The following is a 22010-nucleotide window of genomic DNA, read 5'->3' on the forward strand; positions in this document are numbered from 1 at the left end:
AAAAAATGGTTTAATCTGTGATCTGTTGTAATTAATTCATACGCTTGATTTTTGTGAATCCCCTTCTGGGAAAACAATGGTTTATACAACAACTGAAGCAGTATAAGGGCATTCAAAACATTTGTAAATGTAAAATTTAAGCTCATCTGTATGAGTTTAATGTGCATTCGGAAAGCTGAGTATGTGTAGGTGTAGCCTGTGTTTTTTTGTTTTTGTTTTTTTATCAAAAAATGGGAAATAGATCCAAGTTGCACAAAGAGGACTTGCATTGAAGAACTACGTAGAGTATTTTTGACTGTGATTTTGTCCTCTTTTGTCATCTGGTGGCCAAAATAGATTTAGAAGGGACCGAAATTGTTTTGTTGAAGATGCGTCTCAGCATTGTCGACATTTTGGTACCAAATATGACATGAATTATTTATTTGACAATGACTTGTTTCTAAAATCTTCCTCAGGGTATATCACTAAAATGCTCTCAAAAACACCCCCTGCCACCAATTCCGGAGACCACAAAAATCATTTTCTCACTTCTTATGTCATACTTTGAAAAGAGTTGCATTTTGTTCTACCATAAGAGGGGTATGGCTCCAAATAAGGCCCTTTTGAGATATGGTCATTAACCTAATGTGTCTTGTTGTCTCAAACTCACTTATTTTTTCCTTGTTTTTTTCTTATTTATTTCTAACGGAATCAAAATGTGCTGTTGGAGCTTTGTACAATATTTCTTTTTGTCTGGTCTACATTCAAACCATACGCATTGGTCTACTTTCTGCAATAGTAAATAAACATATGTGAACATATTGTAATAGTGGTCCATGACCTACCCATCTTAAAGACATATCCCCTGTGCTAATGTGCTGTCGTATTTAATTGGAATATTGTTTTTGTTGGTTTTTGTCACAGTGTTTGCTGAAGAGTTTTGTTCATGATCTCAAACCACCCCTCTCTACAAGGGCCCAGTTTGGTTTTTGCCAAACTGGCGCTGCTCTTGTGGCTACTCCCCAGTACTCCTGTACCTGTCCCCCATGTGACGTGTTATTGTCTTTCATGTTTTTTGGTTGGGATGTAACTAAATCTGAAGTTCTTTGAATTTGACAACTGTCTTTTTCCTAGTTTGCGTGGATCAGCAGTAGTTCTGCACTTTCTGCGTCGGTCAGACTCAGTCCCATTTTTCAGTTATTACAACTAAACAAGGGCCCTTTTACACTCAGCCCTGTACTAGCACATGGTCACATCATAGCAGTTTGCATGGTTAGTATGAAAGGACTATTAGTGCTTTACCCTCATCCAATGATGCCCTCTGTGTGAGCTCTGTAGGAGGCCAGAGGTGCCAAGTCTGCTCCGGTTTCATGCTGTCAGATAACATCAGTTAGTGAGATTTATTCCTGTCACAGAGAAGTGTTGACCGAATGCTGAGGTTTGCAAACACTAGTCACACCATCTAAAAAAAAAAAAAAAGATAAAATCAAAGTTACGTGTTGTTGTTTTTGCACCTTCCTTTCTCCATCCTGTGTTTCACCCTTACCTTTTGGATGGAGTATACGGTGGTGTGTGACTACTGTATTGCAGAAAGAGGAATTACGTGGCCCCAAAAAACCCATTTAAGATGTTTTAAAAAATCTCATCCAGTTCAGATGCAACAAAATATTCAATAGTGACCTCAAATGAAAAAAGTATTAAACTAAACTGGTTTTTTGTTTCTTTGCCTTTCTTGGCTTTATTGTTTAAGCAGCAACAAAATCCATTCCCCTCTGCAATTTAAGGTTAAAAATAAATGTATATTATTTTAAAAAAATTAATAGTATTAATAATAATAATAATTAGGTGACTAATTTGCAAACCGACTATCCACATTAAATTATTTCAAAATGCTGACATGTCTCTAAAACTGCTAAAGATGTGTATTTCAAGAATAAATCATAGTTGAATTTGACTGGAGAAGGTAAAAGTTGAATTGCCTTTAATCATAAATAACACGCACGTCATTACTGATACTGAAGTCCTCATGGCAGATTTTTTTTTAAGTTTGGCAATACAAAAGAGATGAAAATAACATCCAATGCATTATGAGGATAGCAAGATATCAAGAGGTCATCGGGAGCCACTTTATAATTGCAGTCTTTAGCTAATGTTTATCTAAAGACTGCTGCTAAATTATATTGTTTGTATTGTGTAGTGTAGTGATTTCTGCAGTAGACGTTACAGTTGTACATTTCAACGAGTGTTGGTTTAAACATGCTTCATACTTTTATCAACCTAAATTGAAGTGATGTTAACAGTTACTCCAGGAAAAAGACAACAAATGCCTGGAGAACATGCAAACTCCACTCCCCAACCTCACACTGAATCTCAAACGCAGGGTGATTTTGCTTCTGTTAAAACTAGTGCTGCTAAACACTAAAGCACCATGTGTCTGTTTCACACTGCGGATCACCAATTCAGTGACAATTTTAAACGTAACGTTACGCTCAAACTTGATTAAAAATAACAAAAAAAAACAAAACACTGTAGTTCTTGGTGTCATAAATCATTCCTGTTGTTTTTAATAACACCCATGTCATCTATGAAAACACTGTTGTATATTTACTGTAGATTTGTGTTGAACATCTCACCGAACGGAATTTCTCATTCTTCACTTTTCACTCTGAGATGTAATCAAATCCACCTTTGAACCATTCTCCAAAATCAAACCACAGTCTCTTGAAACTCAAATTGCGACTAAAACTTTCTGCCTGTAATAATGATAATTGTCGCTATTACCCCAGATGCATGCTATCTCTGTGTAACACATGTAGGTCATGAATTATTAATGTTGACCACTGAAGTAAAAGGAGGCTGGCAATAAAAAAAAAAAAAAAAAAACTGCTCTCTTACCAAGTCTGAATTGTCCTAAATTTTGACTTGACCTAAATGTGTCTACAAACCTATTATAATGATAGAATTAACGCTGGTGATGCTATGGTTGCAAAGATAAATTAAATAATCTTTCACAGACTAAAAGCTGAAGACACATTGAAAGTGAGAGTTAGCTTTTTTTGGGGGGGGGGGTTGCGGATGAGTTTGTGTGCTTGTCTGGACTACGCTACAAGTAATGTGGGGCCAAAGTATTTGTAAGGCTCTTGTGGTTTTTCAGTCAATAAATCCTCTGCACGTACTTAATCCAGTCAGATGTGCTGCAGAAGAGAAGCACTGAAGGATATAAGGCTATTACTCAACTGCCCACATCAGAGAGAGGAGCCGAGGATCATTGGGGCCCCACCTGACCTCACTGCATATAGACTGTCCCTATCAGGCAGACAGCCAGACACAAAGGGCTTTAACGTTGATTATCATCATTAACGTGATTCTAAAATATAGATATAGACGAGATGTATGCATTCAGATCCCTGAAGAATAGGTAGCATACGGTGAGATATGAAGATGTCTCAGGAATGAAGAGAATAGAAGTTCACTTTTCAGTTTAAGATCATTAATGACGTTTAACATACAAAAGTAATATTGAGACATAGATTTAATTTGGATGTTAGTTAATGTGTATTTTGTGAAGTCGGGACTGAGGATCAACTTTAATCATCTTTATTTTTGTGTGACAAAGTTTTTGGAGTGATGTTCAGAATCGGATTCTGTCTAAAGGGATTCAACTTAATATGTTCACTGTATCCCATGTGAAATTTTAATTGTTTGTTAATGAAAATATGATTGATTTTGGTGTGAATAATATTGTTTTGTTAGGTAAATACTTTATCCATACATGTTTTTTCTTTAAGCCTAACTTTACCCACTGAAAGAATGAGGAAAGAGCTTTTTTTCATTTCTTTATCTCTTCTTCATGGCAGAAATGCCTCTAGACATATTTAATTCATGAAAAAACTTGATATTTTTCAATAGTGCAATCTGTTGTTTTATAGTAAGCATATTGTTTAGCCCATTGGTTCTTTTTGTTTGTATTTGTACTTAAAAAGAAAAAAAAAAAATGTGTATATATATATATATATATATATATATATATATATATATATATATATATATATATATATATATATATATAATGAATTACAAAAAAAAATCTATTCACTGATCTTTTAATCTATGAGCATCCCATCACAATTGAATCACACTTTTTCCTAAATCAGAAGGAACTATATCACTTTGTTTATCAAGATCTAAACTTTCAGCAGCTAAAAATATACCGTTTATTGATTAGATTTCTGTAAAATTTTAGCAAGATCTAAACAAAACAAAACAAAAAAAAAAAAAAACATAAAAGGATTGAAAATCATTTAATCATTTAAAATAGCATCTTGGTTTGGAGTGTGATTTTTAATTATGTTACTGTTATTTGGAACACAGCACCACCTTCTGTTAGTTATTTGCAACTACTGGAAGAATTTCACATTTGGTTTAGCCTTTTGAAAAATAATCATCTCATGTGGTTTTCTCAACTTTTCACCTGTAGCTACACCTGCAGTCACTTCATCAATTACTAGAATTGTATAAACTTGTATACCAGTGATGGTAATTCATTGATTTTAGAATTTGTTATGCTGCTTTGTGTTACATTGATACTGTGTAACCTTTTTTGTATTCACTTTTTTATGTAGTCATTTATTTCATATTTATCTGTCTTCATCATTTTATCTTATTTGACAACTAACCTCTCTGGTATATGAGGTAACTTTCATGCAATTTTGTCAAATTATGGAGTGTGCACACAGTTTTTTTTTTTTTTTTTTTTTTTTTTTTTTTTTTACATGTGAGAAAAATGTTGAAACCATTATGTTGGTGATAAATTATGTTTCTTCTTCTTTAAAAACAATATGCTGAGGCATTAGTTTTCGCCATTTGGTAATTTAATTCCAAACCAAATTTATTTTTGTCATTTTGTTTGTTTTCCTGGTATTTTGGTTGTCATTTTCTATTGTTTTTTTGGAGTTAATCTGTGTACTTTTTCCTGTAGTTTAGGGTTGTGTCATTTTGGATGTTTTTAATATTTCGTGTATTTCTGTTCTCACTTTTTATATATTTTCATTCCAGTATTATGATCTCTGTTATGTGAAATAATTTTCACACTTTCTGATCATTTCAGACAACTTTCACAAAAGAAAATTTAAAAATGGATTCATGAAATTTACAGTTATGTAGGAATGTAGTTTTCAAATCCATTTTTCCTACACGTTTTTGTCAGATGACAGATTTTTTTTTAATATCTTATTGTATTTTCTTTCTTGTGAGTGATCGTATTTTGTATAATGGTATTTTGATACGAAGACAGATTTTACATTTTGAAATTCATATGTTTTAATTTATTTTTTATTTTATTTTTCCTGATGGACACATTTTGTTTACCCTTTTTTGTTCGTATTGCAGTCAGGCAGTGCTGAAGTCAGCCTAGGGGTCCTTTTAGCTGCTAGCTGCCTGTTAGCCGGTGTGAGCCGAGCATCCTTCAAGAAAGCCTCAGAAACGGACTGAATTCTGCGCTGCACAGTGAGCGTTACACTTCACCCAGAAAATCTCTTTGAAGACAAAGAGTATAAAGGTCTGAGGAGGGTTTTGTTTTAACAAATATTTATTTTAGATACAGCACTACACCGACTTGTAACGGCGCTCCGACCCCTGCTCTTTGTTTTTCACTGTTGACTGTAAACATCGTCGATAAACGGATTTTAACCCATACTCACTATAAATGGCGTGTCTTCATATATTAACGGGTTTGTTTCTGGTGTCATCGCGGTGAATTGAGGACATCAGCCGCACAGCGGACACGCTAACAGCTAACAATGGGACCTGGAGATTAGGACCAGGTTTCTCTTACTAAATGGATTTCGTCCACCAAAGCTAACATTAGCTCCTAAACGAATGTTTGAACAAGTGTGAATATAAAGCTTCGAACCAAACGTTACCATTATCATTTGTGTTTGGTGTCAGTCAGGTTCATTAGCTGGTGTAATGAATGTGCTGGTTTACCTTCTTACTGGTGACTAGTTTCCCTTGATATTGAAACTTTACCATTAAGATTAACATTACTGTTTTCTGGTTTGTAACTCGCGATTATTCATTCGTTTCAAAATCTAAAAAAATAAATGTTGTAGCTGTAATGAATCTGATAAATTAATGTAAAAGTATTTACATGAGTGGGTATATGGTAGCTGTCTTAGCTTACTCATTACAGATAGTTCTGTGACCTTTTTACCAAATGTGTTAAACTGTTGGTTAACACATGGAGACAGTGGTTGTTCTGAGACCACCGACATATCGTCTGTATCGGTGTCGTGGGGACCACAGTAAACGCTGACCTAGTCGGTCATTGGCGCATCAATCAGCTGGAACACCAATAGATTTGTAACACGGGTTTCTTAAAGGGAGCTAACGTTTCGAAACTGTTCTTTCATAGAAGGCCTGCGTTAAATGTTGTGTGAACTTCTTGTTGATGTATTACTGCAGCACAGCATTGATACGACTCTAAGTTTTTGAAGATACAACTTTAAGTTTTTTTTTTTTTTTTTTTGTCGAGTTGAACACAAGCTGGCCACGACCGTGTTTTTGTTTGTTTGTTTTTGCATCTTTTACAGAGTCATGTTGATAATATGGGATCAAAACCCATGTTTTGTATTGTGAATTCAAACATAGATTATAGATTCATTAAAGCTCCACTACTACAACATGATAATGGGTGTTTGCGGGATCAACAAACCATCATATCCATTTTTCATAGTATCTCAGTCTGTTTGTGTTAAATCACCATCTCATTTATATATCATCTTTTTGTTTTGTCATTGAATCCTCTTCTGTTTTACATTTCAACATTCCTATATTGGTCATGGCAGTTTGCAGAAGTTAGAATTTCCTTGAACAAATATACATTGTCAGTATTAGGCATTTCATTTAACCTCCATTCTATTAATTAAATGATCTAACTCAGAGATAGGCATATGTTATCTTATCACAGCTGGGGCCACAAAAATGTGATTGTCTGATCTGAGGGGGCCACATGATCAATATTAATGTCAGCATTTAGAATAATGATCATTCTGTGCATTAATACAGGAAGGAAAAAATGGGTTGTGTGTGTTTTTTTGGATTCATTTTGTTTGTTTTTGCTGCTTCTTTGTGTCTTTAGAGTCATTTAGTTTTTTCTGTTATGTGATTTTGTGTAGTTTTTTTTTTTTTTTTTAATCTGTGTACTTTTTCTGTAGTTTAGTGTTGCATCATTTTGGATTTTTTTGGAGTCATTTTTATTAGATTTTATTGTCATTTTGTAGATTTAAAAAAAAAAAAAAAAATCTTTTGTGTATTTCTGTGTGTTTTTGTGGGTATTTTGTAATTTCTTTGGAGTCAATTTGTGCGTGTCCTATGTGAACACAGAATGAGTCCTCCGCATGTAGCACGCCACCAGTTGCCCATGTCCTAACTAACTGTTATCCCAGCTTTTTTTTTAAACCAACAAAAAATTGTCTGATGTTTTTAAACTTGCAGTTAACTGAGGATAAACATTTTTTTAAAGACTTGGGCTCATCAAGAATCACTGATGTCCCATTTACCCAAAGAACAGGAATTATGAGCTTCACGTGAAAAAGGATTTAGTGCTTTGTTCACTAAAGAGGCTTTTCCCAATTGTCTGCCTGTTAGGGCCTTAGGTTGCATGTTTTATTCCTTTACTTTGAGGCTGACATGTTAAATGATTACATTTTAATGTGGAGACTTTGTTCTCTCTTCAGATGCCTTCAGCAACAGTTGGCAACAGTGCTGTCCAGTCCGCTATCCCAGACCTGGGCAATGGAAGTCAGTCAGAACTCATGAAGCAAATTCTTGGTGTGGTCGAAAAGAAAGTCCGCAATATGGAGAAGAAAAAGGTATCTTTAATCTTTAGTTATCTACAAATAACATTGTATTTATGTGGTTTTATTTTGTGTAATCCGATAGTTCATGACGACTTTAACACCAAGTGCTATGAAAATCCAGTTAATTCATAAATGAGAAAAGCACTTTGCGTTGTTTTATTTGGACTATTTTGGTTTTTATATCTGTCTTCAGTCTAAACTGGACGACTATCAGGCAAAGAAGGATAAAGGTGAAAGGCTGAATCAGGATCAGCTGGTAAGTTCAGTGACACACAGTTTGTTAATTGTTACCAGTATTATGCTAATGCCAATGGAAAAGCCTTTTTTCTTCTTGTGTTTTTGTAATGAGTCCATAATGCTGGTCTTATTTTCATAATGGCTTTGAAGGATGCTTTGACTAAATATCAAGAGGTCGGCAATAATCTGGAGTTTGCTCGGGAATTGCAAAAGAGCTTCGTGGCTTTGGGTCAAGAGGTGAGGACTACATGAAATTACTGGATTTGGATAAGAGCAAATGTTATTAACTGGTGTTTTTGTTGTTCTTGCCATTATTTCAATCTGATATACCTGAGTAGGGCAAAGGTTATGTTTTATGTTCTCTCGAATATCAAATGAAGTGCATCAACACATTGCTTGCTTATATCCAAGGTTCAAAAAGCTGTGAAAAAGTCTGCAAGGCGGGAGCAGCTGCAGCGAGAGGAGATAGAACAGCAGCGGCTAAAGACCGTCTTGGAGCTCCAGTATTTACTGGACCAGTTAGGGGACGACAGCGTGAGGCAGGACCTGAAACAGCCTGATGCCTCAGGCTCATCGTTGCTCTCTGATACCGACCTCACGTCCCTGGATGAATTCTATAAATTGGCCGGACCTGAGAGAAACTATGATATTAGGTATAAAGGGGCCTCACATCTCAATAGTTTTTTTGTTATGTGCTGCTCCACAAAACGCACAGTAATGTTCATTATGAGACGGCAGATTAACCATGTTGTGTAATCTGCAGGTTGACTGGACAATATGAGGAGGCTTCAATACACTTGTGGGAGCTGCTCGAGGGCCGGGACAAGGCAGTAGCAGGGACCACATGTAAGGCAGGGGTGCCAAACTCATTTTGGTTCAGGGGCTAAATACGGACCAGTTTAATCTCAAGTGTCCCACAGACTATAGGTGGTAAAATAAGTAATTTTATCATTCATGTGCCCTAGTTATACAAGCAATAGGTGATGGATATCAGTCCTTGCAGGATCTTCACTTAAATTTCTTTGATTTTGTGAACAATTTTTATTTAATTTGGGAAAATTTTAGAGAAAATTTTTAGGAAGATTGTATCTACAGTACTTGCAACGATTTCACATTAAAAATGACTTCCATCATGTGATTTCTACTACTGAATAAGTTGGTGATTTGCCCATTAAGTCATGTTTTTGCTGTCATTTTTACTTTATCTTGCGGGCCAAATTGGGAGCTTTAAAGAGCCAAATTTGGCCTTGAGTTTGACATGTGATATAAGGGATTTCTGGCAGGAAAGTCATACACAACACAGACTATATCAATGTAAGAAAAATGGTTTCAAGTGTGCCAGTAATAGTTTTTAATCAGTTTGCCTAAACGAGAGCAGAAGTCAGTTATATTTTTCATGCACTCATTGACTTACTTTACGATGTTAGTCTCTCACGCAGGGAGAGAATTGTCTTCCCACTGAAGATGTTTTTTTCTGACTTCATGTTTGAATTACTTCTGTTCACTTCTTTTCTAGACAAATCACTGAAGGAGACTCTGGACAAGGTGCTGATGAGTGGCTACTTTGACCGAGCGCATACTCATCAAAACGGAACATGTGAAAAAGAAGAGGAACAGGAAGATCAGCCTGTGGTGACTGAGTCCAAACCTGAGGAGCAGCCGTCAGCGCCTGGTGACTAAAATCACTGCTTTTTATCAAACTATGAAATGATAACAAAAAATTCTCACATTTTATTGTTTTTATTTCATTCACCAGATGAATTGCTGAGTGAAAAATACCCAGAGCCAATTCAAGTTGAATCCACAGAGGTGGGATTTTACAGTGTTGTGCACTTGTTGATATACGTCATGTGCATCGTTCAGTAACATATTTTGTTTTGTGCTATAGTTTGTAAACAGACAGTTTGTTCCAGAAAGTACTGCGTACAGTACAGACAAAGACCAAGTGGAGGAGTGGACTGTGGAGCCTCAGGTTTGCATTAATGCTGCACTACAGCCATTAATAACCATGCCTGTTTTTAAACATTAACATCATCTGTTACCGTACTGTATAGCTGGTAAATTCCCTTCAGCACCAGCCTCCGGCCCAGCTGGCACCAGAACCAAGCATATCCGTGAGCAGAGTCTCTCCTCCTCCTCCTGCCACTGACCCTGTGGTTCGGAAGCAGGCGGTGCAGGACCTCATGGCCCAGATGCAAGGGACTTACAACTTCATGCAGGTGAACGGCCCTGTGCTCCCCACTTCTGTCAATATGACAACTGTTGCGCTCCATATTGAGTCTTGACCTAGTTTTGACTTTTCTTGTATTATCTTGTCCCTAAATGTAGTTCATGACCCAACTAATCGTCGTGTGTTCTAGGACTCGGTGTTGGAGTTTGATGGCCAGGTGCTGGACCCAGCTATAGTGTCTGCCCAGCCTATGAAGCCTGGGTCTGTTGACCTGCAGCCCATGGGTGGCCCTTTAAGTAGGTGCCAGTTACATTATCCCAATGTGTGTTTCTGGTTGCAGCTTCTCTCATTTTTTTGTTCAATATATAACATCAATAAAATTAGATTTGAAAATCTCTCTCAGTCCACACAGAATCCAGACTTCCACAAACGACCACGGTGTCCGGACCACAAGAATCCTCACAAGTAAGTCGAGTGGAAGCTCAACTAGAAGTTTGGAATGAAAATCGAGGTTTTTTTTAATTGACAGTGTAGTTGCAGCCCATAAAAGCCAACAGATGAACAGAATAAATATACCAAGGAATGTATCTATACTTTGTCACCTGCCACAATTAAAGGCACATCCTGTTCTAATTGTAAATACATAATTACCTCTGATACGTATTATTAGGAGTTGGACTCATTTTTATGAAGTGGAAAGTGCCTGTTATGTGGTGGACGTCAATTGTTATGGTTTGTTCTGCTTATTAGGCAGAACTTTCCTCTGATTAGTCAAACTTTCAGATATTTATAGATAATCAGTTTCAAATGTAGTCTCTATTTTCTGTTTGTGTAAAAGGGAGTTGTTGACCAAAGTAAACATAACAATTTGAGAAGGTTAATGATGACTAAATCACTTATTTTAAGCTCTATATGTTTTGTATATTGATGCGTGACTACACAGACTACACATGTATCAAGTTGTACAAACCATCGATGGAAATGTTGATCATAATAGTTTTTTTAAGGAGAACAGAAAAAAAAAACGTCTTTTCCTTTTCCAGGTATTTAACATGAATGCACCTGTACCTGCTGCTACTGATGGCCAGGCTGACCCATTAAACCAGCCCAGCCAGTTTCCTAGTGGTTTTGGTCAGGGCTTCAGCAACACGCCAGAGAATCCTGTGAAACCGCCTGAATTACCACAGGAAAGGTTACAGTCAGGTGAGGGAACATTGCAAATGCACAGATCAGCGGAAAAAGATACAATTTAGTTTTGGTGCATTTTGTTGAATGTTTTTGTGATGAATTCTTTAATTCCTTTGATGGTACAGTTGTCGGGGGTTACCAGTCACAGGACCAGGCCATGCCATCAGCAGCTGTCCATGAAGATCCCTCCACAGGGGCAGCATTCGGTCAGTCTGGTCAGGCTTTCTATAATAGCAGGGCTGTTCCCAGAGGTGGACCCAGGAGCACACGCGGTATGATGAATGGATATCGGGGCTCTTCTAATGGATTTAGAGGTACAGACTAAATAATTATAGCACAGGTCCATTAATAATGTGACCTCAGTACTTGTTTAACTGTGGGTTTGTTGAACCAGGGGGTTATGAAGGATACAGGCCTCCTTTCTCTGGGGCTCCCAGCAGTGGTTATGGCCAAACCCAGTTTAACACATCCCGGGACTTCTCCACCAGTACCTACCAGCGGGTGAGTTAGTGCTTCTCTGCAGTGCATCACAAGTATGGACGGCCTTTCAGTGAAATCATTTTGTATGTTTTTTAGGACGGGTATCAGCAAGGCTACAAACGAGGAGCGGCCCAAGGGCCTCGAGGTTTGTCTCGAGGTAATTCTCAAACAATGCGATCATAAAAGATCAAAAGGACCATCATGCACCATGTGGAACATTACATTCAGGATTCTTGAATGTTTGCCCCAGCTCACTTTTATATCAACGTTTTGTTTCTCATTGGTAGTCTTTATTTTATTTTTTTTTAACTCCCAGCCTTCTGGTCAATCAAAGATTCTCTCAAAAGTTTTTGAACAAAATTTCAACACATATAGCATTGTCATTAGGTCTGCGATGTAAAACAACAAATAGATATTCCTGTAAACTTGAAAGATTTCATTAATTTATTTTTTGTACAAAATAAATGCAAAAAATACCCTGCCACTTTCCATCTGATTACATGACTGATTTGTTTTGCCCTGTGCTGTAGCCACTTTTTTTTTTTTTTTAACCCTCTAATATCAAGTATTTTTTTTATCCTTGCTGTCACCTCTAGCATCATTAACACTTTGTACACTGATGTTATTGGTTCAGACTGTTTCAATAAAGTTCTGTCCTACTACCTGTTGTTGGTCCTGTTTTCTGATAAATGCATTATTTGGGTGTCATTGGATGCAACTGGTCTGGTACCAGTTTAGCATCAGCCTTGTCCAGTCATCTTCGTAAAGCCTCTAGCACAGGGCTGTATAACTCATTTTTATTCAGGGGCCAAATACAGACCAGTTTAATCTCAAATGGGCCACAGATTATCATTCTTGTGCCCTAGTTTGTACTTCAAGTATGTAAGCCACCGACAATATCCAAGTGATCAGTCCCTGTATGATTTTAAATTTTCTTGATTTTGTGACCAATTTTTTTTAATCTAATTTGGGGAAATTTTGCGGAATAATTAAGCAAAATTAGAGGATTTTTAAAAAATTGAGAGTACTTACAACAATTAGAAGTTCAAAATGACAGCCAAACAATTTAGCAGTTTAACTGAATTTGTGTATTTGGTGTTACTGAGATATCTACAACTGAATTAGTTGGTGATTCGCACCAGTGTTTATCACTTTTTTGGCTCAAGTACCCCCTTCTCTTACTTCAGAATTAGAATTCCTTTATTAATCCCAGGGGGAAATTGCTTAATTGAGATTAACGTGATTAAAGTCACCTGAGATAGTGATGAATGCACTCGGGTGCTGAGTCTGTAACCGGGCTATGGCTGAGTGAATGATTTCTCAGGCTGATGTTGGGTTAGCAGCAGGAGGAGTGCAAGTAGCCCCCCTTATGTCTGACTACTACATTTTGCTCAAAATTCTGTTAAAATCAACTATAGAGCATAATGATGGAATGAATAAGTAATAACACATTTTAAAGAACATCATTTTGTAAATAGGTGGAATGAAACAGTATTTAGTGTCTCCTGAATAGATTTATTTCTATAGTTTTTTTAATATCATTTATAGTCATCTCCCACCTGGTGTAAAACTGATCCTTGTGTTTTAAGTTAATGTACTAATCAAGATAATTTGTCATCATTTTGTGTTTGTTTTTATTAGTCATTTTTGTGTGTTATTTAAATGATTCATCTCAGTGTATGTTTTTGGTGTCGTTTGGTTGTTAAGCCATTTTGTATGTTACTTGCGTGTATTTTGTAGTGAACTTGAGTATTTTTCTCTGAGTGGGTAATTTGTTTTGTTTTTTATTATTCAGTATATTTTTCTCTTATTTTGCATGTTTTTGATGCTGGTAATATTCAATGTGATTGTCATTTTTAACTAAAAAAATTAATTATAAAATCCCATATTTGAATGCTTTCATTTGTTAATTTTCCTCTCCTAAGTACCGGATTTGGCCCCGGGGCCTTGAGTTGGACACGTGTTTTAGCACTCAGCACTGAAAATTCAATGAATGATGCTTGAACCCTTACGCATAAGCCATTTTAAACCTATGCATTTCTGCATACTATTTACCAGATACAGTAGCTGTTCATATTGAAAATGACTCCCATTTATATTTAACGTCTAAAAGCATGTCTGATTGCCATAAACAAAATTACATCTATTAGAGCCACAGTTTGAAATCATTTTATTGAGTGAAGGTGGGTGATATTGCAAAATGTCTCCTGCATTTAGCAGCAAACAATTAGAAAAACCATCTTTATACAATGTGCAAAAACAAACTGAGTTCCTTTCAAAGAGTTCATGGGATGCAAAACAAAAAAAAAAAAACAATTCACTGCAAAGCAAACTACTCAAAAGCTTTTCATTTTCGTAAGGCAGACAAGGGTAACCCAGGTTTGTATTACCCGCCAAGCATTACATCATGAGCCCCAAATAATACTGGTGTAAGCATTGCTGTGTATTGTGATGTTGCCCAATTCTTCTTGACTAAAACTTAATTCAGAGTTTTATTCGTTAACATATTTGAATAATTGAAAGAACCAAATTAAAGCATTTACTGGTGAATTTGAGGTATTAATCACATTTTTAAGTTTCTTTTTGCCTTATTTTTGAATAGCTGCTCAATGTAAACTTTAAAATTATAAAACCTGCGTCCAAATTGTCTTTCTTAAATTAAATTCAGAGATTAAACACATACAGCCAAAGTGTATTATTTGTTTAACAAAAATATAATAGAACCTGAAAATGTTGATTCAAACTAAAACTACAGGTTCACATATGTTCTGCAAGTGTAACAGATATCCTGAAAGTCCAATTAAATTGCTCAACAAACACCACCACAAGGAGGTGTTTGTTAGGATTGTAACCTGGGAACCAAAATTTAATGACACTAAATTACAGTTGCAAATGAGAAATATTTCTACATTTTCTTTCCATGACCATAATCATGGCTGGAACACGCCATTGACTGACAAAGTAAATCAATTCCAGTCATGATCACCTCCTGAAATCCAAAATACACAAATTGCACCTCAAATTCCATGCCATTTTTTCTTAATAGAAAACTCACAAAGCTAAACAAAAAACTTCGTCCACCTTTAGAGCAGCACAGGAGTCAGCAGCTGGCTTTTATATTGTTTTAAATTACTGTACAACAAACAGTAACAGCAAGTAAAATGACCTATAAAAAGACATTTGAGAAGTCATTATCAAGCATTAATAATCAGATTGAAGACTTTTGGTTTTAACAGGTTTTAAGGGTTGATTTTCAGATTTTAATCTCAATATAGCTCAAAATGTCTGCTAAAACAAATGAGCATATCTAAAATGATTTAATCTTGTGCAGCCTTCATTCATCTTCAGTGAACTCTAAAGTTTAAACCTAACGCTGGGTTGTGCTGGTTGAAGAGGTGTTGGATAGGACGGCTGCCCTGCACACAGGGTGGAGAGGAGGCGCTGCAACAGTCTGATGCACCATTGTTTTAGATCAGCATTGTTAGGGCACTGTGTGATGGCCCTGTGCAACATCCTGGTGTGTCTGAGAGACACCCTGAGCCAAGTCGTCATTCAGATGTCCATGATGTTCCTGCTGTGCGTCTTGTGCAGCAGGTTGATGAGCTTGCAGCTGAGCCTCTTTTTCAAAATGTAACTGATTGTCAGTGTGGTGTTCTACTGGGATTTCATCTCCATTGACTGCAACAGAGGGTGGAATTTATATTTAAAGTGCTCAATTTCTAAAAAAAAAAAAAAAAAAAAAAAAAACATAACGAAATTTAAAACTCACCATGGACTTCTGGAGGAGGCTCTACCTTCTGGGACTTAATCTTTTCCATGTGCTCCACTGCCTGTAAAAACATGACATGTCAAATTGTAATTCTAATTCTGATGCTGTAGCAATAATGTATCTACATACCTGTTGTAGTTCAATCTTCTGTGCGTTGAGCTGGTCCTGTTGTCTCTCCAGCTCTTCCCTCTGTTTATGGAGGTCATAAGCTTTCTGGTTGAGGTCCTGCTCTTGCAGAGCTAGATGCTCTTCAAATTCCCTCATCTCGTCATCTGTGTAGGCCTGGTTCTGCTCCAGAGTCTGAGGAACGCAAATAGCAGAAGAAAAAAAAAAAACCATGAGAATTTTCAGCCATAAAGTGTCCGACTTGACATCTATGAACTGGAGTCACACCACTTCTCACCTCCCAACTGTCGGGCTCCAGGAACTCTTTTTTCTTCGTAGCAACCAGGAATTCATTTAAAGAGACCAGTCGGTCTTTGTTGGAGTCCACCTGTGGAGGAAACATACAGCTTGCATTTGTTTCACATTCATGTTTTATTTGGGAAAACAAGTTAATCAAAAATAATGGATACGGATTGAGAGAAAAAAAGCTGGCGATTGCTTGAATGGTGAAAAAATGTGCAAATACTCTCACATTTTCAGATTACAAGCCTTATTATAAGCACCGTGTCCAGGTCCATACCTCGTTCATAACATGCTCTCTCATTCGTAGACGTTCCTCTTCCATTTCAACCATGTCATCCTCTTCATTGGTGGGGTCGTAGATTTTTTCTAGCTGGAATCCCAAAAGTCAAGTGTTAGTACAAAGGCATTTCATTTCAATAAGGACGCTTTTTAAACCCATCACTGCACCTCTTTGGTGAACAAAGCTTCCAGTTCCTGCTCATCAAAGAAACCATCTCCGTTGGTGTCTACATGAGAAATGAAAATAAAATGCACAGATCAGCAAATATATAATGCTTTTGAACTGGATGAATGAATATATCATGTTTGTGTGTTTCTGTAGGTGCTTTGTTAAGGTCTAACCATGCAGGTTAAAGAAGGTCTTAGGGTCAAAATCTTCTGGATCTAAACCATCCGCTTCCTCCCACACCTCCTTTAGTTGATTTTGACTACCCTGGAATATAAAGAAGTCAAGGTGTATTTAAACAAAACAACACCATTGCCAACAATTATTTAAATTCTTGTTGAACATGCTGTACCTTACAGGAAGTAATTAGTAAGTAAATAAGTTGATATTCTCATTCCTAAACTTTAGATTATTTTGGTCAACTATGCAAGAAAAAGCAACACTTTTCTTTTATTGGGTTTACTCAAATTGAGTTTACACTATTGCATACTGAAGTTCAAAATAGCATGGCAGATGCACATCTGAGGTTCACACACACACACACAAGTCTATAAAGAACTTAGGATCAGTGATAAAAAAGGGGGAAAAAAAGTGCTTTCTTCCTTGTACACTGCAGTGTCATAAGTGAGAGGGGTGAGATAAGGCGCAACGCAAATATACAACATATCAACACAAACATGAAAAATGTTTGTTTGCTTTAAAGGTCCCATGTCATGCTATTTTTCACCCATCTCCATTTGTTCCAAGAACCCCAAAAACATAGTATTTGAGGTTTATTTTCACAAACTCGCCTGTTTTCCAGAGTTTTAGCCTCTGACAAGTCACTTTCTGGGCAGTTTAGGGGCCTGCTTATGCATATTCATGAGTGAGCATGTCTATGACTTTCATGCCTCGCTCTTTTCAAGGGAAATCAGTGATCACCAAATTGATTTTATTGTGCTATCCACACACACTGATTATTTTCAGCCAAAAAACAGCACATTACAGTAAAACACGTGGCTATTGTTATTGTGAGTCTGTCTCAGTGCTTCAGGGTCCGTGTTCATCTCAGCAGCAGCAGTCAGTTAAACTCTCACCGGAGTGTTAAGCTGCTAAGTCACTTTCTTCTCCTCTTCTAACTACAAGAATAGTGCATTTAAGGTGATAATCATTTGTTTTGTCCAACTGCTGCGTCGCACTGTGTCACAAACACGTCAGATCAGCGATAAGAGGCGATATAACAGGTACTAAAAATGTGTCTGCTCCCTGGTGCGACACCGAACCACAAGATGAGCTGGAAACCACAAGAGCGGAGTACCCCTCCGCATGAACAAATAATGCTTACACTGCAGTGTATGTTCACTGTGGAGGCGCGGCACCGGCAGCAGGCAAGTTCTGTTTTTAGTTTTACCAGTAGCCATCACTCCAATGGCAGACTTTCTCGAAAGTTTTCATCAGGTTGGGGGTGGAGTCAGTGGGTGGAGTTACCAGCAAAGGGGAGGGTAAATTTCTTTCCCTATTTGACTTGTGATGTCATAAATGTAGAGAATTTTGAAGCACTGTTCTCCGTGTTGTAAGACTTACACAGACCACAAACACATGACTGGATGAATTTATTTCACATTTTGTGTGCCGTGTGGACACTCAAGTTACCTCATTTGTGTTCAAAAAGACTGCAAAAGAGGATTTTTCATATTATGTCCCCTTTAACAACTGACTTTTTCTGCCGTCTGTGCACCTGCAGCACCTACCGGGTGATTGACTTTTGGGTGGTCGGCGTGCTTCTTTTTCATTTCCTCATAGTGGTCCACCTCCTTCTTCCTTTCGTCCTCATCCAGTGTTTTCAGGTGTTCCTGTCTGTCGTGCTCTTTCATCATTTCATATTTCTTGAACTCCTCATGTCTGTCTTTATCATAGTTCTCCAAATCATTTGTGGCCTGCACTCAGATGAAAACACATCGGAAGCCTTGAAAAGTAGGTAAAACTAAAATTCCAACAATTCTAATTTGAAAGCAAAAGCAATGTAAATTAGATAGATTATGAAATGTGTAAATGTCAGCTTAAATAGAAAGGAGATTCACCGATTTGATAAGACGATCTAGATCTTCTACTTCAAACGTGTGTGGGTTCATGTGGTTTAAATACTCAAACTGTTTCAGCAGGGCTTGGTGGTCAACAGCAATATCTAAAAAAATAATAAGTCATTTACAGCCTTACAGAGCCTAACACAGCACTTACAGGAATTAGTTTAAGTAAAAGCAGCTAATTTATGTTGAAACATGTTTCTAATTTAAGTATAAACGCACCATTTCCTCCTTCAAGGTCATGCTTAGCCTTGATCAGCGTCCGGAGTCGATTCACCTCCTGTCTTTTTATCTCATCTAATTTTGTTCTGACATGATGGCTGACAAAGTCCAGTTCTTTGGCCAGCTTACCTTGCTGTGATTAAAAAAATAATAAAATAAACAATGTTAAAGAGAAACAATTTCTCTTTATAGGAAAGAAAATAATGATGAAATTGTATCAGTTAATCTTGCTTTCACAAATAAATGTGTTTTTATATGTAGAAATATTTGCGCATCAAATATACAATTTATCCAAATGATAGGTGAGATTTCTGGATGTAACAAATTATAATACAATGTTTATCAGTGGTTGGGAGGATGCACAGAGACGAGTGAAATATACTGTCATTTTCAAAAGAACAAGCCAGTAAAAGCCACTGACCTTTATGTCTTCCATGTCTGTATTGTGTAGCTTTTCTCTGAAATGTTGATCTTTCTCAAGAAAATCTATCACCTCTCTGAGGTAGCGATCATAGTGCAGTCCTGTGTCCTGCAAACACACACAAAGAAAACCTCTATTTAAAATACTTACTAACTAAACTATATATTAAAGGAAGTGTCTGTTGATATGGAAACATATCAATAGCCCCAGGGACTATGGGTCACCGCGTCAGGATGGCTGAGTGCAGCACCTGACTCAAGAATTCTTCTTTCCGCTGTCGTGGGTTCGAATCCCACATTTGTCTTATATATGTTTTCATTTAAACATATTTAACACGGCAAGTTCCAGCTTTAAAAATAAACATTTGAGGGTATTTTCCTGGGTTAGGGTTAGATGAGGGGTTAGGGCTAAAATAAAAGGGTTAGCAGGATAGCTAAAAATAGATAAGAGCTAAAATAAAACTGACAGAACGTTAAGTCATGTGGTGCACCTATCACGTGACGTAAACTGGCCAATGAGGGGCGCTATGAATAGACTAAGTCTATTGATACATTTCCATATGAATAACCACGGCCTTTATTAAATCTGTGCATTATGCAGCATTGTTCTTGAACAATTACTGTAAAGCTGTATTAACCATAATATTTGACTAAATAAAACTGATTGATGATAATCTACACAACGAACTATATGAACTCACAGACATGTGCAGAACATATAACCAACATATGCACAGATAACAGTATTATTTACTTCTAAAGAACACAATTTCCAAAGAAAGAGGATAAAAAGTGAAATCAGAGACTTTATTGACTTTTAAATCCAAACAGATAATGATAAAACTCACTACACTGGCTGGAGGCTCTTCTGGCTTTTTCTCTGGCTCCTTGACCTTAGTTTTGTCGATGGATATGGGAACTGCTTCCACACACAGCAGCTGGACCAGCAACAGCAGCAGAAACCAGCAAGTATGAAAGGCCCGGTTACAGCACATCTGGAAATGAGGACAAATACATCAATGCTGCAATACTAGCAGCTGTGCAGTGTGTTGTTCATCCTGTTTATTCACTGTTTATAACTGAAGGCTTCTTTAAACAATGTCTGGAATAAATATAACTCGTTAACTAAGCACAAACTGCTCTCGGCTCCAAACATTAAAGGCAACAGGCTCATACTACACAGGAGAGTAGTGTTGGTGGAAATAGCATTAGCATTGCAAGTGACAGATTGGCTAATAAATACCTTAATGCCAGACATTCACATAATGTTTGTCACCTGAGCAGCAGAGCTCAGTCAGTCAGTGACGGCAAACATAATAAGAAATAACCTCATATACGGACAACAAAGACGTGTAGTCTGTAATACTTACTTTAAATTCAATCCTAGAGCAGCCTGGACCTTGCTCTCTAAACTGGAAATGTGCCGTAAAGCTAGTCAGCATGGTAGGTTGAGTGTGCTGTCGTGATACGTTAGTGGACAGTTCAGCGTCCAATCAAATGCACTAGCAAGTTTGACTGCATCAGATCGTACGTGGCGGCTCGACGACAGGAGCAGGTGGGCGGGGCCTACTGGCTTTAGATTTACATTTATGTACTTGTAATTTATAAACAAATGCTTATGTAAACTTAAAGAGAAGCTGAATTACATGTAATCAGACAAAGAATTAGTGTGTGGAGAATTATTAATGTGTGGAGAATTAACAAATAAAAGCATTAAAAATAAGCGATTTTATGTTGTTTATTTTTAGGTGAAAATGATAATCATAATAATGCTGATGGAAATTATCTTGATTAGAACATGAACTAAAAATAAAAGCGTTGGACAGGAAATGATTAAAACAAAAAAACAAAAAAAAAACTTTAGGAATTATTCTATTCAGAAGGCACTAAATACTGTTTCTTTCCACTTATTTACAAAATTAAATTATTTAAATGTGTGTTATCACTCATTCATTCCATAATTATGCTCTATATTAGTTTTTTTCTCCACAGATTTCTGAGCAAAATGTAGTCAGACAAACTGACTACTTGGATTCAGAAATAAGAGATAGGGAGTATGTGGCTGTCGCAGGAAGTATATTTCTTTTCTTTGTAATATTGGTCATTTAAAAGTTGTAAAATCCACTATTTTTGATTTGATTGTTGTGCTACTGACCCCAGGTGGTTATGTAATGATTAGCACATGCAGGTGTGTTGATTGGGAGAAGAAGAGTTTTCTGTGCCATGGACACGCTGAAAAGAGACAGTGGTATAAGAAATAGTAATGGACTAAAAGACATCTAACCACTCCTGAATGTTTGCACAGGTATGTGGATGTTTTATCTGTCAAACAAGAAAACTTTGGGAGCAGTTACAGGGTACTGAGCCAAAAAAAGTGCTATCGTTCATTTTAAAAGTATGTTTCAACTATAAATCCTTATGACCATTTTGGTTTTAGTTTAGTTCTTGTCATTGTTGTGCATTGTGTTTTGATCAGTCTTTGTATATTTGTGTTAATGTGGTCAGGGCTGGCCCTAGACATCTTGGAGCCCTAAGCGGGATTCCTTTTGGGGGCCCCACACTGTTAATTATGGACAGGTAAGGAACACAAAAGCAGATACTGTATTCTATCATAGACCAAATTAATTCTAGTTTTCCCTCTATCGTCATCAATCTTTTATTGCCGACTCTTAGTCCAAACTTTTAAAAAAAGAATAAAGAAACGCACCACTATTTACAACAAACAGCTGTATCAATGTCTCCGCAGTTCAGACTGGTGCCATACTATTCC

The 22010-nt window shown here is 36.8% G+C and overlaps 2 protein-coding genes across 3 annotated transcripts; one reads left to right on the forward strand and one right to left on the reverse strand.

The window, feature by feature from the left end:
* The first annotated feature begins 5382 nt into the window (after positions 1 to 5382).
* On the forward strand, positions 5383 to 12577 carry caprin1a (cell cycle associated protein 1a). Of its 2 annotated transcripts, none has more exons than XM_028443248.1 (16): positions 5383 to 5484; positions 7716 to 7850; positions 8032 to 8094; positions 8226 to 8312; positions 8487 to 8728; positions 8839 to 8921; positions 9592 to 9747; positions 9832 to 9884; positions 9964 to 10047; positions 10130 to 10294; positions 10436 to 10541; positions 10649 to 10710; positions 11289 to 11448; positions 11559 to 11747; positions 11828 to 11934; positions 12010 to 12577. In XM_028443248.1, the coding sequence occupies exons 2-16, from the start codon at positions 7716 to 7718 to the stop codon at positions 12094 to 12096; spliced, it is 1779 nt and encodes a 592-aa protein (XP_028299049.1). In that variant the 5' UTR covers positions 5383 to 5484; the 3' UTR covers positions 12097 to 12577. The 2 variants fall into 2 exon arrangements, with proteins under 2 accessions (XP_028299049.1, XP_028299048.1); XM_028443247.1 differs by having other exon boundaries at positions 5403 to 5536.
* Positions 12578 to 14059: 1482 nt separating this feature from the next.
* On the reverse strand, positions 14060 to 20733 carry nucb2a (nucleobindin 2a). Its single transcript, XM_028434275.1, has 13 exons — positions 20611 to 20733; positions 20089 to 20235; positions 19242 to 19349; positions 18821 to 18953; positions 18596 to 18699; positions 18266 to 18451; positions 16712 to 16802; positions 16538 to 16596; positions 16368 to 16460; positions 16086 to 16175; positions 15812 to 15982; positions 15683 to 15743; positions 14060 to 15591 (listed from the first exon to the last, which is right to left on the reverse strand). Exons 1-13 carry the CDS (start codon positions 20680 to 20682, stop codon positions 15395 to 15397), a joined length of 1512 nt encoding a protein of 503 aa, XP_028290076.1. The 5' UTR covers positions 20683 to 20733; the 3' UTR covers positions 14060 to 15394.
* Positions 20734 to 22010: the final 1277 nt, after the last annotated feature.

The sequence above is a fragment of the Gouania willdenowi genome, chromosome 3 (assembly GCF_900634775.1).
Source record: "Gouania willdenowi chromosome 3, fGouWil2.1, whole genome shotgun sequence".
NCBI lineage: Eukaryota > Metazoa > Chordata > Actinopteri > Blenniiformes > Gobiesocidae > Gouania > Gouania willdenowi.

Excerpts from the sequence above, each read along its gene's own strand:
- caprin1a (XM_028443248.1), top strand. The coding sequence starts at position 7,716 with ATGCCTTCAGCAACAGTTGGCAACAGTGCTGTCCAGTCCGCTATCCCA. Across the intron at positions 10,295-10,435 it reads GGACTTACAACTTCATGCAG|GACTCGGTGTTGGAGTTTGA; the intron begins GTGAACGGCCCT and ends CGTGTGTTCTAG. Across the intron at positions 11,748-11,827 it reads CTCTTCTAATGGATTTAGAG|GGGGTTATGAAGGATACAGG; the intron begins GTACAGACTAAA and ends TTGTTGAACCAG.
- nucb2a (XM_028434275.1), bottom strand. The coding sequence starts at position 20,682 with ATGCTGACTAGCTTTACGGCACATTTCCAGTTTAGAGAGCAAGGTCCA. Across the intron at positions 16,461-16,537 it reads AAGCTTTGTTCACCAAAGAG|CTAGAAAAAATCTACGACCC; the intron begins GTGCAGTGATGG and ends TTGGGATTCCAG. Across the intron at positions 15,744-15,811 it reads AGAAGATTGAACTACAACAG|GCAGTGGAGCACATGGAAAA; the intron begins GTATGTAGATAC and ends ATGTTTTTACAG.